We start from the raw sequence: 19,171 nt of genomic DNA on the forward strand, positions 1-19,171 counted from the left end.
AATAAAGAAAACGTAGTTCTTTCATATTTTTAATTAAAAATTTATTAGTAAAAAGTTATGAAGTAACTTAGTCATTTATATTACTTTTTTATGTATCATTATTGTTATATTGATACTTTTGTATAACACAGTACTGTTTGTTTCATTTACTCACACGAGGGCCAATTAATGTAATTAGTTTTATCAGTGGTGGCAACTTGAGAAAAATATTGGGAGGGCAAAAGACAAGCATTTCAAATAATCTTTTTTTAAATAGCCTTTACATTATCGAGAAATAGAGAATGGAAATATGTAGAAAGCAATTAAAATATAGTCAAAAGTGTGTCTGAAATCGCAACATGATACTTAGCTAGGCATAATGAGCGTTTTTCATGATTAAACATTGCATTATTTTTCCTCGTTCAAAAACGAGGAGGCGCCCCTCACCCAATAATTTTATTGAGGGGAGAAAAAGTGCTCTGCCCCTCCCCCCCTCCCCCAAAGTTGGAGCCACTGATGATATTTTTATATAACACAGTACTGTTTCTTTCATTTACTCACACGAAGGCCAGTTAATGTAATTATATATAGTTATATCCATGGGCGTCCGCGGAAGAGGGCAAAAGGAGGCATTTGCCCCCTCCTAGGAATCAGTAAAAAAAATTAAGCATTTACTCTCCTTGTGAATAAACACTGGAATTTATCTGCAATTTTATTTAATATTCCTAATAGCATAGCACAATATATATCCGAAAGATATTCAGAGAATATTCAAAGGATATCCAGAAGACATTCGAACATCCTAAAAATGTTCTCTGAACGTCTTCGGGATACGTGTGATGTTAGGGATAAAAATATTAAAATAAAATAATAAAATATTAAAATTAAAAAATTATTAAAAAATTGAATTTAAAAAATTACGGAAGAATAATATAATAGGAAACAAAAAAATTTAATTATGCCCCTCTCTGGAGAAAATTCCTGCGAACGCCCATGGTTATATCATTCATCAGAGTGTTGCGACTCGCGTGTAACTAATGCACCATAATTACAAATCAGATCTCTGGCGAAGATTATTTTACACGTTCTTGTCGGTGGCAGCCATCAGTTTCGAAAACTTAGAATCCGGTCGAGAGAGAAGCGCGGCCGGTGTATCGAATTCGACGACCTTGCCGTCGCTCATGACGAGGATGCGATTGCACGTGACGACTGTCTGCAATCGATGAGCAATCGTAAGCACGGTACAATCCGCAAATTCGTTCTGCAAAGTATTCTGCACCGTCGCTTCAGTCTCCGGATCGACGGCAGCCGTTGCCTCGTCTAGGATCAGTACCTAACGAGCGCAATTTCAGTTTTATTTTTGCTTCAGCACTTTGAAAATATTCCGGAAATCAATCTCGAAGCGTTCGAGAAATCACAATTAGATGGAAATGTTTACCTTTGTACTGTGTAATAAAGCTCTTGATAAACAAAGAAGCTGTCTCTCGCCAACGCTTAAATTATTTCCGCCAAATCCAACAGAAGCATCGAGATTTTTCGGCATGAGGGATACCTTATCTTTCATCTGCGTCTTTTCAAGAGCATTCCAAATGTCGCAGTCTGCATGTTGTTGAAACGGATCTAAATTGGATCTTAAAAATAAAATCAATTAGAAAGAAAAAGTAGCCAAATAATCAGTCGATAAAAGAATTAACGATTATTACCTTATGGTTCCGCTGAATAAAACTGGATCCTGAGGGATGATCGATAATTTACTTCGTAACACATCCAATTCCAATTTCGAGATATCAATACCATCGATCTTGATGATACCCTCGCAAATCTCAACCAATCGGAATAAAGCTACGACCAAGGAACTCTTACCGGATCCTGTGCGACCCACGATACCTGAGATAATTCACGGTCAATCAATCTCCTACATAAGAAAATATGCATTAACATAAATACTATATTCATCCGTTACCTATTTTCTCTCCAGCCTTTATGCTAAAAGACACGTCGATCAGTACGAACGGTAGCTCTTCTCTGTATCTCAATTGAACAGCCTTAAATTCTATTTTTCCACGAGAAGGCCAATCATCCGCTGGTTTAAAAGCAACCGTTTTGTTCGCGCCTTCTCTCTGCAAAGTCTATAAAATAATAAAATTAATAAATTATATTAAAATGCTAATAACATAATAATAAAATATAATCAAATAATAATAATAAAAAAAATAAAAAATTATTTATACGTACTTTAAGATAATAACTAATCCTTTCTACACTTATAAAGCGCACTTCAGTCTCTGACATCAGTCTAACTGTATATTGAAAGACACCAGTCATCTGTGTGGCATATGCCATCGCTAGACCAGCAAAGGCTGGCGATATCTCATTTTTAAATGAGATCACGAGTAACCCTGTTATGCAGGACGAGGCGATCACTAAACTGTCCAATCTCACTGCAGACCATCTCATCGCGGCTTGGCACAGATGCTGACACAGATTATTTATGTTGAATAATTCCTCGAATCTGTCAATTATAAGAAATAATTCTCAAATTTTCATCTTTTTTTAATATCTCATATTATATAAGCATTATTATTACATTAATTACCTGTATAAAAAGTTTTTCTCCTTCTGAAATGCGTGAATTGTGCTCAAACCTTGGATCGTCGTTGTGACGAAACTTAAAACGGGGGACCGTGAGACATTCTCCATTCTCTTCAAATCCCTCATACCTATTCTGTAGAGACACAGACAATTTCAATTATCACACTTTAATACATAATATAAATTATGTGATAACGTTAGTATATTTACCTGAACAATTTGCTAACAAAAAAGAATACCGCGCCGAACAGAAATAACGCTATCAAGAACCAAGGCAATACGGCGCAAATAAATAAAATAGCGAAACTACAGGTAAAAATATTTTGCACCATGTTTTCTATCGATATGGGTAAATAATTATCAACTAAAACAGAAAGAAAGCTGATCAGATCAGTGATAATCACGATATTGTATTGTATTTAGGATATCACTGATCGCTCACTTTCGTCTATATCTCGACTGAAAACGTTTTGTATTCTGCCGCTCGGAGTAGTCTCGAAGAACATTAACGAGGAACCAATGATCTTGCGTAGAAACGTGTTGTGCAACGTGGTCGAGGCTTTGATTGTGGTAAATGTGATGGCCAAGCCGCGAATAAAACCTGTCAATAGGATGCCGCCGATGCACGCGCCATAAACATTACGATAAAATGAGAAGTCAGGATTGGCATTTATATCCTCCACGTACATAGTATCATTACTTCCTGACACAGTCACGTTCTAAAAATTGAACAAAAAATGGATATACTTTCGCAACGATATACAGAGTATTAAAAAAAAAGATAAAATATTTTAAGAGAATCTAGTATGTCTTAAAATAAGTTGAAAAGTTAATAAACATGGGTCCACAAAGGAGCTATTTTTAAGATATTTGCAATATCTCATATATTAACTTATTTATAATTTAATTTAATTTTCCTATATTCACATGAAACAATAAAAAATAAAAATATAATATCGATGCAAAAATAATGAGCCTATATAATAAATATGTATTATTTAAAATATTTCTTAGTCAAGTAGAGAAAAATGCAAATACTGTAAAAAGTATATACATTTCAAATATCTGTGTTACTTACGCCCCCGCCAGCTTTAATCCATACAGCGAGCCACCAAGTACTAAATGCTGAACTTCCTACATTCAAGAAGAATGTGAAAAACACGAGAGCCGCTATCAAATAACCACCCGTAGCTTCTATATACGTATGATAAGTGTATGACTTGACGGCTCCGGTTTCAGCTTTTTCCGCCACTGTTAAAGCTGTTCCTAAATTTAAACGAAAACCAAGGATTAAAGGAAAGCATTCGAATTAGAAGTTGATATCATAGAATTATAAATACGCACCTTTGTATGAATTTTCCTCATGATTTTCTTTAGATTCTTTTTTTTCCGATTCTGAACCAGTAATGTTTTTCTGCGTCACTCTCCCAAACTTCCCACTGTACGAAATAAGAACTTATTAAGTTACTCTACTTTAAAGTTTAACAATTTGTAGAAAATAAACGTACGATGATAAATTATCTTCCGCTGCAACCGTACCGCTCTTCACCATCGATGCGTACTCCCTATCAAGTCGCATGAGTTCTTCGTGGGTTCCATACTCCACGATCTTGCCCGCGTTCATCATGTAAATCTCGTCACAACGCTTCAAAAACTGCAATGAACAAAGAACTTAAAACATTTCGAAATTTTGACAAATGCTAATTTCTTTCAAAATGCAATCAATTTTCTTTTATTAATAGAAAACGATATAAAAAATATAATGAAATGCATCTCAGTTTATTAATGAACATAGATTTATTTAAATACTCACCTGAATATTATGTGTCACGAAAAGAACGGATTTATTTCCAAGAGCTTCGACGATCAATTTCTCAAATATGTACGAGCCGACGTATGCGTCAACCGCGCTCAGAGGATCATCCAGGAAATAAATGTCCCTGAAATGACAGATACTTGTCACTCTTATCAATATAATATCAATGTGTACTTTTCCATGAGAACAAATGCAAACCGATTAGCGTAATATGCTCTCGCGAGCGCAATTCTCTGCTTCTGTCCTCCGGACAGATTGACACCTCTCTCGCCGATCTCGGTATCATCTCCGCCGGGTAACATGTTCAGGTCCTCCTTCAGATTGCAGATCGTGATCGTGTGATAATAACGTTTGGTATCGAACTCCTCGCCAAACAAGATGTTCTCCTTAAAGGTGCCATTTACGATCCACGCCTGTTGGCTGACATAAGCGCAAGAGCCCTCCCGTAAGATATGTCCTTTCGTTATTTTCAACTGTCCCAGAGTAGCCAGCAGCAGACTAGACTTGCCGCTTCCTACGTGGCCGCAGATACCGACCAGTTTCCCCTTGGGCGCTCCAAAGTGTATGTCGCTGAGAACCTCGACGTATTTAGGTTCCTGTGATTGATTTAGATTTTCCAGTTCTGCCGGATTATCCGTGATCGATGATGATAAGTTCTTCCTATAATGCAATCAAATTTTAAAAGAATTAAATCGTAATTTATTTTGGAGAGATTATATTATAATTATATTCAAGATTAGCTAGTAATTAGTTAATCATTTAAAAGTTAAATAAAAAGTTAATGACTTTTAATTTGGCTTAGTTAATTTAAAATGAGTTATCTCTAAACTTTTTTTTCTAAGTTAAACATTTTTTTCATCTCTGAATGCCATTATTTCTTTCTGTAAAATCTTAAACATGGGACAATTAAATTTTAATAAAAGATACTCATTCTATGATGCATAATCATTTTTACACGAATTATAAAATAAATAAAGGTACTATTAATATTAATTTTTTCATAATCCTAATTACAAAGAAAAAATACATTTCTATATAAACATTTTTGTTATTTCCTATTGCTATTTTATATAAGTTTAAAAAAATTAACAAATAAAATATTAAATTAAAAAATTAAAGTTGACATTTTAATTTAATATAAATAATATTTTTAAAAATTACTTTTGATTATCTTAATTCAATCTAAACTCAACTTTTACCAAGTTAGTTTTTTATTCATGCACTTTTAACTAAATTAATTTTGTAAGTGATTAACTTCAACTTAACTCTTAGTTCAAAAAAATAATTAATAACTTACTCAACCCTAAATTATATTATATACAATAGATATTTACTTTTTCTTGCTGTTGATAGACGCGTCCGTTTGAAGCTTTATGCTGTCGCAGACAAAAGTACCATTGGCGATGGCAACCGCTTGCGATCTCACTATCGGTTTCGACGCGTGGCAAATGTTCTCGTCCAACAGCAATACGCTCTGTGTAAATATCATTTCGTTAGTGAAATTGTTCAATTCGACAAATTATTCAAAAATATATAAAGCAATCATAAAAGCAATATTAAAGAGCGAAAGAGTCAATACACTATTGAAATTTAATTTAGAGAAATAAAATAAAGATACAGTATATGTACATTAAGAGAAACGTGATAATGGATTAATTTCTAAAGTCTAATTATATACAAGCAATGTTAACGTATACTCTTGCTTTCTCTAAATTCTTTCGTAACTTTACATTATCTGCATATAATTGTTACAAGTACAGGCAAAGCAAAACGTAAACCTCATAACATAAATGTTGGCTACTCTAAGGTAAGCGTCCATCAGCAAAATAAAAGCCAATTCAATTAAAATGATGAAAACGTTAATTATTGTCAAACATTACTGAACAATATATGCATAATATATGTATGCTGTTATCGATTGTGCATTCCTATTAGATATAGATGTAAGGAGGTAAACACCTTTATTCTGCCAAAAGTTATCTTTATCGCAGCAATATTAACTAAGGCCACTTGCAAAAACATGAAAGAAGTACGAATTTGAGCATTGAGCACCGATACGAAGGGAAACACCTGAAAAGTAATGTAGTGTAGAATTAAAAACAACCATGTTAGTACGATATTATACTATGTGTAAGCATGGGAACGTTTTAACATCTGTACTCCCAACTCAATACTGAAATAGACAATTCAAGTATTCTGCGTGGAATGTAAAGAAATCGCGAACCGTAGGTATTCAAAGTGTGACAGAATGCTTTACAAGGCATGCAGTGTTCACCCATCACGTTTATTCGAGCTTTTATGAGCTCTCGAAAGCATGTGCCTTTTTGTACATTAAAACATTTACCTCGTGTACCTATTATTATAGATACAGTACCCGTACAATGGTTTTTTCTGGCTAATCTTTTTATAAGAATTCCATTCCTATAAAAATTTTGTGGCACTAAATTTAATCGGTTTCGACAGGCTAAATTTCATACTTAAAGTTAATCATAGACGTGTGTGTATATCAATATATATTGAATAAAAAATAAATGATAACAATTTATGGAAAAAAACTATAACATGCGAGTACCGAATTCCTAATAATAGGTACAAAGCTGTACATAAAATCAAAATCGAAAAACACTGGAGACCTTGAATCTTCTAAGAGCTATGAGGGCGTTGATAAAATATCGCGTGGTATCCTTAAGTGATGTGAGTGCCAGTCTAAGCAAATTTCCGAATAATGTGATCATTGGGAAAGCCTGCAATGTATGATCCATTAAGTGCAACATTGGTTGTACAACTCTGAGGAGGAACTATCTAATCAAAAGGTTGCAAACAGCTATGAAAATTAATAAAAAATACTAGTCTAGCTTCTTCGAGACACTTATCGTTTCATTAGATTTTCTTACCTATTGGACGTAATGCGATTTCTCCTGACACACATAAAATCAGGATATTAATGAAAAAACGTTAAAAAAAGTTATTCAGATTGTATCGATGCAATTGTAATTGTATTTTATTGTACCTGTGCGGCCGTTAATCCACTGCCCGAGGCAACATGTGCTAAAAATGTAATAATTGCAGATATCATAGGTACAGCAGGTGTCAGAGAGATGCTAAGACTTTGAAAATATGCAGTCTTGTGAAGCCAACGTTCTTCCTTCTTGCGTATGGCTGCAAAAACGTATTGTTATTATTACACAAGGTTGATTAAGTTAATTATTATTTTTTTTAATAAGTTAAGTCAAAGTTAATGGATTATAAAATTAATTTAAAATTGTATGAACAAAAAAGTAACTCAGATAAAGTTGAGTGATAAAGATTAAATTAAGTTAAATCAAAAGTTAATTTTTAAATTTAATATTGTATTTGTTAATTTCTTTAAATTTATATAAAATAACCAAATAATAAAATGGCCAAAATCTTGTGTTTTATATAAAAATGTATTCTTTGTAATTATAATTATGAAAATAATAAAAACTAATACTATATAAAACTTTTCTATTTATTTCATAATACTTGTAAGAATGGCATACATCATAGAATGATGCGTTTATTGAAATTTAATCGTTATTAAAATTTTAATTGTCCAATGTTTAAATATAGAAAAAGAATAATGACATTCATAAATAAAAAAATTTTTAATTTAGGAGAAAAGTTAATAAGTTCAAGTTTAAAAATAACTAGTTTAAGTTAAAATTTACTTATTTTAAATTAACTATTTTAAGTTAAAACTTTCTTATTTAACTTTTGACTAAATTAATTAATTAGTTATTATCCAATTTTGTTTTGACACATACATATACATAATACACATACATATCTTTTTAAAAAATATTTATATGGAAAAATTATATAAAAGTGTGAATTATTCTTACCAAGAAGTTTTTGGCTAAAATATTTCTCCCAGGAATACATCTTAATCAACTTTATGCATTCCAATATCTCACTCATGAGTCGCACTCGAGCGTCCGTAATATTTACTGATTTTGAGCGAAAGTGAGCAGTCGCGCGGGAAATAAAGTACTGCAAATGATTAATGACGTTACATTTGCGCATAAAATGCATGCAAAATACATATACGACAAGTTGTTTACCTGACATGGATAGAACGAAAGGAAAGCTATTATTCCTATTAGAGCAATGGGATTAAACAGGCATAATATATAAATTATACCACAAGTTAGAACTATTGGTCCACAGATGATCATTGGTCCATAAATAATCACATCAAAGAGTCTTTGACTGTCATTACAGAATAAATTGATTACCTAAAAATAAGTCGCGAAATGTATCACGTATAGATGCTTCTTTAGTATTAAAGTTTTAGCAAAATAAATCGTGCATCTCACTTCTCCTGTACTTTTATTGCCAAGGCTATTTAGCCTGATAATCTTCTTATACAGTAAAGCCATGCAAGCTGACTTTAATCGTAATCCAGTCTTATAATTCATATTCCACGTCCAAGTAAAAAAGAAAGCACGCATAGAATCACACAGCATCAGTAACAGAACCCATTTAAAACCATCCCAGAACCCTTCTTCTGGAGATTCTACATGTTCCAGTATCTTTCTCATTAATATCGTCTAAATAAGAGAAGAATTTGGATTATATCACTAGCAGTATAATTTAATAGCAAAAAAAAATTTGTCACTGATAAAAATAATCTTACAGGACTTATAAATCCAAAGATAAGAGAACAGCTCAATAAAAAACATGATATGAAAATTCTTGTGCGAACAAATCTCCATGCAACCTTGAAAAAGGAGGCCGCATTAGGGCCATTTTGACTTAACTCCTGTTGCCAGAGTATATCAAATCTGAAGAAATAATTCTTCTTTATATATTGTAACAATATCTAGAAGATATAAAAATATATTTCATTTACCTGAGCGCATTGTACTCGCAGGTATCATATAAAGAAATGTCTGGCAAGTCCTTAATTGTAAGTCCTTTCTTATATGCTTTCCACAAGTACGGCGTCATCCATGTTATATATACGTAAGAAAATAATCCGGCATTGTCTGCTGGCCAATTCTCCTTTTTCCTACAAAGTGTATTTTTGTATCGTTATAACTAAGTTCTAATTTTATTATATTTTATATATAGATATTTTTTATTATACTATATGTCTGAGACCACCTGTATACATGCCAAATATTTTGAAAACAATTTTAAAGTTAACCTTGAGACTTCTTTCATAACTGCTGCCAAGGTCAAATATGTATCACCATTTCATGTATTTGTTAAAGCCCTACAACTTTTGTTTAAAACATGTTTATCTGTCGTGCTCAGTTTTCAAAATATTTGGCATGTATGGGTGATCTCAGACACCCTGTATATATAAATTTGTATATATATTATATATATATAATATAAATATATCTATTTTATGTAATGTATATATATATTTTTAATGTTATTAATATATATCTTAAAAATACTAATATAAAAAATTATTATTTCTAAATTGACTGAAGAATTTAATTATAATACTTACTTATTTTGGTATCGCACTGGAATTAAATTACTCAAAGCATGATTATACTTTTTCATCCCAGATCTTGGAATATATTCCCTAACTTGTCTGGCTGTACTACTACTCGCCTTTGGTAGTAGAGATTGTTGTTGTCTGTCAGGCTCCAAAGATCTAATAAAGAATTAAAAATAAGAATTAAAAAAAGTTTTTATCCTTTAAGTGTTACTTTATATCAGATAATTAAAAAATTTGAGTGTTTACAAATTAATTCCTTTTGCTCTCGAGGGACACAAGATCTCTCATGTTACAAAATGATATTCTATATGTATACCTTTCATTATGATTGTGCTGTGTATTGCTTTCAATCTGCTTGTCGTTGCTAATGTTGCCTTCTTCTCTTTGACTCATCTTTAAAGGCTCGTATTTTTATCCTGAACAAAAATACAATAAATGACACTCAGAGCATCTGAAAGTTACATTTTACGTAATAATAAACTGAAAAGTGAAAAGATAAGGACCCATAATCATCACGAGGCATCGCATTGTGATAAACAGAATTAAATATAGAGATATAGTTCAATTATCTTCTCATATTCCTGAGGAACATATTAAAATACTTTTTTCTAATACATAATGAGAAATAAAATACTCCAATCTATACATTGAATACATACATAAAAAAAATAAATAAAAATTACTTCTATTATCTTATCATCTATTATGTCGCTTTTATACTCACCTAACCGTCAGTCAACGAGCGAGCTACTCTTATACATACGTGACAAGAAGTAATCACAGAGTACATTGGCGTGATATCGATAAGAGAGGTACTTAATCTCCCGGCATCGTTAATGAGGTGCGTACGTATTTTTTGAATTTCGTTCTCGCGCGCGACCGAGGACAGAATGACATATGTGTATAACACACATGTATATATATATATATACATACACACACACACACATATATGACACTCATCTGACGTTTCGTGTTTGTGCGCATCATACCTTCTCGAGTGGAGTCAAAAATGCCGCAACACAAACACGGACGACGCTCACAAATGCGCGACACCTGTTAAAAGTAGCAGTGACAGCAGTGGTGTTCAAACTGATGTTTTCAGCAACTGGAATTTTAATGTCAAAGCAAAAAATAATGAAAATGTTTTAGGTACACTTTCTTTTAATCTGTCACTGCATATGCATTTTATTTTACCTTATTTATTTGCCTTATTAATATTGAGAGTAAGATACAGCAGCCCAAAATTGCGGATTCAATCTGTAGTTAAATCTGGATTGAGGTCACTTTTGTGAGGGATCCTAAACACGGTACTGTTTTTTATTGAGGTTGCCGGCCGCTTCTAAACAAGCGTGGGTAGACATCGTCGTCGAGGATATCGACTTCCTTTTCTGACGCACAGAACCTTCAGTCCTTCCCCGTTCCAGGGACTTCCGGTTAAGAGAATGATGAAGTATGCGTGCATTGTTTATTCAATGAAGCACGATTAAGCGTCTGTACGTATCGCATCGGGCATGTGACGTATACATATATAGGGTGTCCCGAAAAGATCATGCTTATTTACAAATCATAAATTGATTAAATAAGGTTGATTATCTAAAAATCTGAAGCGAATTTCTTCGAGTAAACAAAGTGATTAAATGAGTAAAACTATGCTTATATCTCAATTAATTTTACAATTGCTGAATTCACAAAAAAAAAATTTTAAGTAGATGACAATACACAAATGAATGGATATCCTTTCTACGAGTAAATTTTTCAACATAACTTTATGTGTTATATATTTCAACTAAATAACTTTTTCATTTACTTTTGTCATAATTCGATTTTCTTCTTAACTTTTAATCTTCAGAATCTTTTAACTAATCTAATGTTAGGTTAAAAAAACATATATAAATAAGTTAAACCTTGAATTAAAGATAATCTGTGATTATTGTTTACTTCATGATTTCAAGACAGAGATCTGATGGAATCACGAGAGCTGGCAGTTTTCTCCCAAAACTTTTAACATTTTCAATTTAAATATAACAATACCAAATGTTTAACTTATTTACATTTGTGTTTTATTCTAAGGAAGTTCGGTTGATCTTGCATATTTTTCTCTATTGTGTTTTTTTTTTTTTTTTTTTCATTCTTTTTATATTCAAATATCTCAAGAGAATACAAACCGAAGCTAGACTTATACTTTAAGAGATGTACACATTGATAGCTGATATCTCTTTGTGTACATTGTAACATCTACATTGATGAAAACTATAATTCTTATTCGAAAGTTACACATAATACTTTATATAGTACATTATCGCATCATGATAAAAGATGAAAGCATGAGTGTTCTGACTTTATATCCTTACAAGATAATAAACTTGTCGAAGTGCAATTGTGCAAACTACTAATCAGTCCTGTATATTACAATCGTACATTTTGCAACTCGGCGCTATGTCTCGACGTATACAAATATGCTTGCATCTAAACTTTGCATCAAAATTATTACGATACATAGCATACATTTGAGAAATTATCTAATCATTTAACATTAGAACAGATATTGCAATGGAAAACAAGAAATATTTTTTTTCGCGCGTTTAATCTAATATTGCTCAACTAAAAATAACTCTTCTGCAATATATTCTTCAATAAATGTCGTTTGTATTTCAACGACGTACGATTGTAACATTACGTCCGATTCTAATAAAAAGAAAAGGTATTACATATATATATAATATAATGTTAAATATATTATATTAAATATATGTATATACATGTGTGTATGTATATATATATATATATATATATATATACATGTATGTATATATATATATATGTGTGTGTGTGTGTGTGTGTGTATACATTATATATATATATATATACACACATATACATATACATACATGTATACATAATTGGAAATAAAAACGGCTATCGATAAAAAAATATTTCTGCTTTTACAGATTTCGAATGTCTGCACTCACATGCTAATTAAATCACATATTTTATGTTAATTTATATGTAATAATCTATTATCTATATTTATAAAGAATAAGCAAATACTTATATACTTGACTTATACACTATTGATTTGGCTTACAGTTGTTATCTAATATATAATTATAAATCGAGGACGATAAAAAAAGAAGAAAAAAAAATTAATCAATTCGCGTATTGCATCAATGTAATTTGTCATTTCACCATGATCACTTTGATTCTTTGAATGTTTTTAATCGTCATTTAGCGTTAAAAACGCATCGGCCAGTCTCAAAAACTATTGTAATTATTACCGCCCAATTGCGAATTGAAACCTCTATTGTTCGGTGAATATCCTGGCCTGAAATTGTTACCTAAACCTGTGTACAAACAATACATATATATTATATGTAAACATATGTGTATCAAGATATTAGAATTTCTTATTTCCTAAGGATTGGCAATCTAAATAATAGATAAGTAAAGATTATAAATTGATAATAATAATAATTGACTCTCTGATGATATAATCACAGTCAATTATTATTAATAATCTTCTAGATTTATCAAATACATTTATTTAAGAATTGTGTAATACAAAAAAATTCTCTGCATTTAATAAAAAAAAATCTGCTAATAGTAGCAATAGATCAAATCATTTATGAAACAGATCATACTTAATATCTTATCGACTTATCGAAAACGTTTTCCAGGTAGCAAAATTAGTTACTTTGATATAACTTTAACATGTTAAAATGACGTCAAAATGACTAATTTTGCTACCTGGGAAACGTTTTCAATAACAACTAAAAGTTACCTCCGCAAAAATTGCCAATGCCACTTAGTGACATGCCACTTGAGCCGCCGGTTGAGTTCAGGAATAATTCAATGTATCTATGCGACATATGGCTTTTATCCTATAATAAAATATTTAAAAAATTAAAACAAGATTCATTATATATATATGAATTGTATGGCAATTGTTTTTCCTCAAAAACATTCCTTGAAAATTGTTTTAGCTAAACGACTTCTAAGTAAAATTTTAGAAAAAAATGAAAAAATAAAAAAAGAAAAGAAAATTATACCTTGCACATTGCTTTCACGGCTTCTTCGTGAGTCGCAAATTCTACGTCAGCTTCTCCTGATGGACGACCACCATTCTCAAGGATAATGCGGACGTTCACCGGTTCGATTGGTCTAAAGAACTGTAAAATAATTCAGTATGTGTTATTATGTCGACAGAAAGAGAACCTCTTTAAAATGCAAATTTTTATATCATTATTCAGGGTGTTTATTCAAATTTGTAAAAAAAATTCCTGAGAGTTCCCGGTATTTTCGTTTAAAATTTCAGATAAAATCAGAAAATTTGTAGATGCAAGTTTCTTTATTATATACACTTTTTAATGTTTTCTATTCATTTGATTAGAAAGTTATCAAAAGTTGCAATTTTTCTAATATTAATTTATTAATTGTAAAATTAATTTGGACAATAACAAAGTGCAATATATCATATCTAAATGTTAAAAATATGCAAAAATATAAAATAAAAATAGAAAACAAAAAATAATTTATTATAAACTTTTTATTTAAATTATTTATTATTTATTCAATAAATAAGGAGTACTAATTTATTTGAATATAAAAAATTCTCTGAATCTCAATTAAATTCCAGTGAGAGTCCTCTGATTTTTCAAAGTAAATCAAAATTCCCTGAAAGTATCAGGTTTTCAAGGTCTTTCGCAGAAGTGTACACCCTGTTATTATTGATTATAGAAGAAGAGAGGGCAAGCTTACATCAGCTATGTCTTGTTCTGTCGCCTTGAACGGCAGTCCTCGCATATGAATACTGTGAACACCAGAATTACCACCCCAAGAGTCATTATTGCCTCTATAATTATTGCCTTTCATGTCCATACCGCCACGCATACCCATATTGCCGCCGCGAGATCCATAATTGTTTCCACCCCCCCATGGACCGCTATCAAAGTCTAAAATAAAATTGTAAAATCCATAGCGAAAAAATGAATAGGGTACATTATAGGATCTAGAAAGTAGATATGATATAATAGAAATATAAATACATACGTAATGAATTTGTACGTGTATTGTATAATAATTCTCTATTACGGTTTTCTCCTGCGCGATAGTCTCCATACTTGGATAGATGATGTAAGGAATCACCTCTATTTCTGGAGCCTCTGCCATTGTTGTTGAATCGATTCATCCCGCCGAACCGATCACCCCGAGTGTACGGCGCGGGTCTCTGATTGAAGCCGCCCATAGGACCACCGCGCATTTTTGGTCCGAGACTCGCGCGTACCTCGGACAAGCTGCTTCGGAAGATCTCGATATATCTGTTAATGATCGAAGAACAGACGTGGTATTAGTAATTGCCGAGAGCGACACAAGCGAAAATATATCGTCATCGTCACATTATTATATATTACTCTCACCAGACAATTTTTATTAAATAAAAAATCGAGGTATTTAACGATGATATTTGTATAGATTCGAGAGATCACAAATGGTGAGAGAAAAACAAAATAGTTACTAATGAAGATAATATCTAATAAAAATGAAAAGAGGAATTGTTTCTTTGCACAGCACAGTGATGAGAAATTATTTATGGTTTTGTAAAAAATAAAAAATTAAAAAAGAAAAATTCGTGTTAGCATTTAAAGTTGACTTTGCAAATGTGTGACAGAACAACTTTATTCATACTAAACCTCCGCACTTTCTTTTCTTTCTTTTTTTTATTAAACCTGCGAAGACCCTCCCGCGACGAAATCGCTTCTCGACGTCTATCTACGTTACGTGTACCCCACGTAAGCCCATGCGACGAAGACGATCTTCAAGCAAGCCACGCTTTTACAATTGCATCTTCTGCAGATGAACATTTCTATCGGCGTAATATTTCTTTCGCGGACTTGAATTATTTAGTATATAATATTCTTCACAATATTTCTTGTATCGTAAAAAGATTCTATAGTGTTCTCTCTCGACAAGCTTATATATATATATATATATATTTTTTATATTAAATATATATTTATAGTATATATAAATATATATTATATATTTATATAATAAATAATATATATTTTTTAATATTTTAAGATAATAAATATTTATCCGCAGAAAGTAGTGTTGCGTGTTGCACAGATGTATTCGGTGGTCAATATCTTTCTTTTTTTTCTTTCTCTCTTTCTCTCTGTAGTACTCATCGAGCTTTGGGCCCTACCCATCCTCCCATGGGATTTGGTGATGATGATAAGGGGCTACCTCCCGCCCCCCGGCACCCACCCACGGGTATAAGTTGGGTCCACAGTACTTTTTCGCTTACGTACGATTATTTGGTTGTAATTGTGTGTTTAAAGGGAAACAGTTTCTTTATGACAGATAAGAAAAAGAAATTCTCTAGAAAGCTCTTCCTTTCAAGAAAAATTCAAAAATTAATTCAAAGTCTTTTATTCTTGTCGAAGAGTTTTCTCTAGATAATTTTCTAGCTTAAGATTAAATTAAAGTTAGTTTCTTCATAGTATAAAATTTTGAAATATATGAATGTAAATATTGTGATGGTTTAATATAACTTGTATCTTATTTTTTGGGGAAAAATTTGTTTTAGCAAAAAGTCAGATAAAGAAACTGCATCCATACTGTAAAATTTGTTCCCACTATTTATTAAATAAAATGTATATAGCTAAGTATACTACGATCATTAATATAAATGATATGGAAGTCATAATAAGTATACCCAAACCCAGAGCTAGCGTCTCAGATCCCCACCTGTGTCCTATCTTTTCCTTGTGTTTCTGCAGAGCGCGCTCCGCAACATCTTTGTTAACAAATTGAACGTAAGCCTCCCCAGTACTGCGGCCCGTGTAGTCTGTTGGTAGCGAAATCCCATTCGGCAATATCTCCAACCCTGACCCACACATAATCAAACATCTACATTGTAGCTTAAAGGCACCCATTAAGGGAAAAAAGAAGTTATGGTCAGGTTTATTAAAACCCACAAAGAAAAAAAAAATAAAAAAGAAAAAAACTCTTGTCAAAACACTAAAATCGCGCTAAATATGCGCATATTTTTCTTTTATATCTTTATTTCTTTTTTTTCTCTTCGTGTTTCTCCTTGCATTAGCAAAACGATAAATTTCTCGCGTCCGAAAAACCAGGGTTAAGAATTAAGCTCGATCACCGAGTCGCGTGCAACGAAAATGTTTTCCGTTTGTACAAATCATAAGAAAATAATCCGTGGCACACTTGTGTATGGCACAACTCAGTTCTTAATGGAATCTTAAATCTTAACTGAGGCATCGATGCCGGAACGCAGGGACGATACTCTAGATGGAGTTTTAATATTAATTATTCAAGATGTGCATTATTCTTGTAAGATTCGTCAATGGTAACAAATTCACTTTTTTTTATTAATTTGATAAAGATGAAACAACTTTATAACTTTCCAGAGAATATGCAAAATAATTTTGTCTAAATCATCAAAAGTATTCTATCGCTGCGTTCCCGAGATAATCCTCAAATTTTGTATTTATATTTTTTTTATATATGTAAAAGGAGGGACTACAAAAATATAAAAAAGCTACATACTTATAAAAGATAAAGGATTTCAAGAATTAATCAAAATATTGATGACAGTCACTAATCAATTAATAAGTATTGACACTAGATACATTATTATTTGCCACATACCTGAGAAGAATTGTGCAATTTCTTCTTTTGAACAGCCAAATGGCAGACCACGTAATCTCACGCAACCATCATCCATTGCATTTTCCAAATTAAGACCGCTCCTCTTCACGACCCAGTCCATTTCTCCACGTTTTGCTTTAAAAACTGAAATAACAATAATACAATTATTATAAAGTTTGCAAATAAAGAAATAAGATATTTAGTTAATGTTAAAATTAAGTTATAAATAAGAAGAAAGTTTATTTGCACAAGTTTTTTAAATGTACAAATATTATATATATTAAAAGAATTTATAAAAGATTAACCTTCAATATAGCGATGGCCCATATGATCTCTATCTCTTTTGCAAGCCTTCTCAATATCTTCTGGAGTATCCATTTCTACGTAAGCTTCACCGCTGGGACGTCCCTCACGGGACATAGTCATATGAACACCATTCTTGCCATTAGAAATGGAGCAGTCACCAAAAAATTTCATAATTTCATCCACAGTGGTAGACCATGGCAACCCACGCATTTTAACAACATATCCCTCATCCTCATGATCCCCACTGCCACTCGACATGATTCTAATGTAATGTAATTTTACTCTAAACAATGCCTGTGAAAATACAAATATGAAATATTAAGCTTAATATATCATTTTTTTTTGTTATTTTGTCAAATACAATTAATAATAAAATAATAAAGAATAATAATAGAATGATAATACAACAAAAAAAATTATTGTAATACAAAAATAAAATAATCCGAGTACAAGATACCAATACTTTCGCGATGATCAACTTTCCAAAATACAACATACCACGCTTGTATACGTCGACATTTTGAAAACAATGTTGCATTATGAGAAACATACAAATGCCGACTGCAAATATAACAAAAGAAACATCGAAATATCGACGATGAAAAAATGTTTGAGCTCGCCACTCGATCTACAATTATCGGCAAATATTAGCGAAGCAACAAAATATCGAGGAAAGCGAAATAATACAAAAGTATAGTTTCGTGCGTCGCGGATAGATCGTCCGAAAAACCACGTGCAAAAACATGTAAAATCGTCGCGATTAATCAGAAAACTTACCAAGTATAATATATTAAAAAATCATTGAAAAAATGTTTTTTGGCGAAAAAGACTCGCAATCACGGGACGCGAATTCCGAGATTCACAAACCAAGTCGGCTCGATTTCTCGTAGCCACGCGATAATAATACTTTTTCTGCTCAAGAATCCTGGATCCTTATTCGTTACAACGGAGACGAAACTTACTTGGGAGATGTCTGCGAGAAGCGTCGAAATTAGCTCCTAAATTCGCTCTCGAAAAAAACGTTGCTAGCCGCGAGAAATCGGGAGAAAAAATGGTATGTTTCAAGGCGCCTCGAAATAGCAACAAAATGGTCGACGAAAACGTCGAGTTCCACCCGGCGAAGGGCGAAGAGCGGACGAACTTGATTGGCTGATGGCGGCGAAACTGGATTGGCTGACGGCGGCGACACTGTCAAATAGCGACCTGTCAAATTGACGCGCGCGCGCGCGATCCAGCAAGTTACTAAAATTATCCCAGAGTCCCTAGAAAATATTCTAGGGCTCTAGTAATTTTTTTTTAGATTCTAAATTATGCAGCCTGTCTCCGAT

At 32.1% G+C, this 19,171-nt stretch overlaps 2 protein-coding genes across 9 annotated transcripts; both read right to left on the minus strand.

Annotated features, from left to right (window-relative positions):
• Window positions 1–16: 16 nt before the first annotated feature.
• LOC114941397 (sodium leak channel non-selective protein na) lies at window positions 17–11,388 on the minus strand. Of its 6 annotated transcripts, XM_029316389.2 has the most exons (26): window positions 11,064–11,388; window positions 10,859–10,974; window positions 10,183–10,282; window positions 9,873–10,022; window positions 9,261–9,419; window positions 9,045–9,192; window positions 8,725–8,958; window positions 8,470–8,643; window positions 8,251–8,398; window positions 7,398–7,546; window positions 7,021–7,131; window positions 6,347–6,457; window positions 5,722–5,861; window positions 4,586–5,047; window positions 4,385–4,511; window positions 4,080–4,225; window positions 3,916–4,010; window positions 3,650–3,837; window positions 3,014–3,290; window positions 2,782–2,935; window positions 2,576–2,704; window positions 2,215–2,491; window positions 1,943–2,108; window positions 1,683–1,866; window positions 1,418–1,610; window positions 17–1,312 (listed from the first exon to the last, which is right to left on the minus strand). In XM_029316389.2, exons 3-26 carry the CDS (start codon window positions 10,257–10,259, stop codon window positions 1,058–1,060), a joined length of 4,254 nt encoding a protein of 1,417 aa, XP_029172222.2. In that variant the 5' UTR covers window positions 10,260–10,282; window positions 10,859–10,974; window positions 11,064–11,388; the 3' UTR covers window positions 17–1,057. The 6 variants fall into 6 exon arrangements, with proteins under 6 accessions (XP_029172222.2, XP_085344016.1, XP_085344017.1 ...); XM_085487890.1 differs by lacking the exons at window positions 10,859–10,974; window positions 11,064–11,388 and adding an exon at window positions 10,591–10,814; XM_085487891.1 differs by lacking the exons at window positions 10,859–10,974; window positions 11,064–11,388 and adding an exon at window positions 10,550–10,569.
• A 242-nt stretch (window positions 11,389–11,630) lies between these two features.
• glo (heterogeneous nuclear ribonucleoprotein glorund) lies at window positions 11,631–18,951 on the minus strand. Of its 3 annotated transcripts, none has more exons than XM_029316340.2 (9): window positions 18,806–18,951; window positions 17,843–18,137; window positions 17,538–17,681; window positions 16,617–16,755; window positions 15,012–15,184; window positions 14,625–14,818; window positions 13,916–14,035; window positions 13,648–13,747; window positions 11,631–13,210 (listed from the first exon to the last, which is right to left on the minus strand). In XM_029316340.2, the coding sequence occupies exons 2-9, from the start codon at window positions 18,099–18,101 to the stop codon at window positions 13,122–13,124; spliced, it is 1,218 nt and encodes a 405-aa protein (XP_029172173.1). In that variant the 5' UTR covers window positions 18,102–18,137; window positions 18,806–18,951; the 3' UTR covers window positions 11,631–13,121. The 3 variants fall into 3 exon arrangements, with proteins under 3 accessions (XP_029172173.1, XP_029172172.1, XP_085344021.1); XM_029316339.2 differs by having other exon boundaries at window positions 14,916–15,184; XM_085487895.1 differs by lacking the exon at window positions 18,806–18,951 and adding an exon at window positions 18,621–18,785 and having other exon boundaries at window positions 14,916–15,184.
• Window positions 18,952–19,171: the final 220 nt, after the last annotated feature.

This window comes from Nylanderia fulva, unplaced genomic scaffold, assembly GCF_048542155.1.
Source record: "Nylanderia fulva isolate GAGA-0341 unplaced genomic scaffold, ASM4854215v1 Scaffold6, whole genome shotgun sequence".
Classification (NCBI taxonomy): Eukaryota; Metazoa; Arthropoda; class Insecta; order Hymenoptera; family Formicidae; genus Nylanderia; species Nylanderia fulva.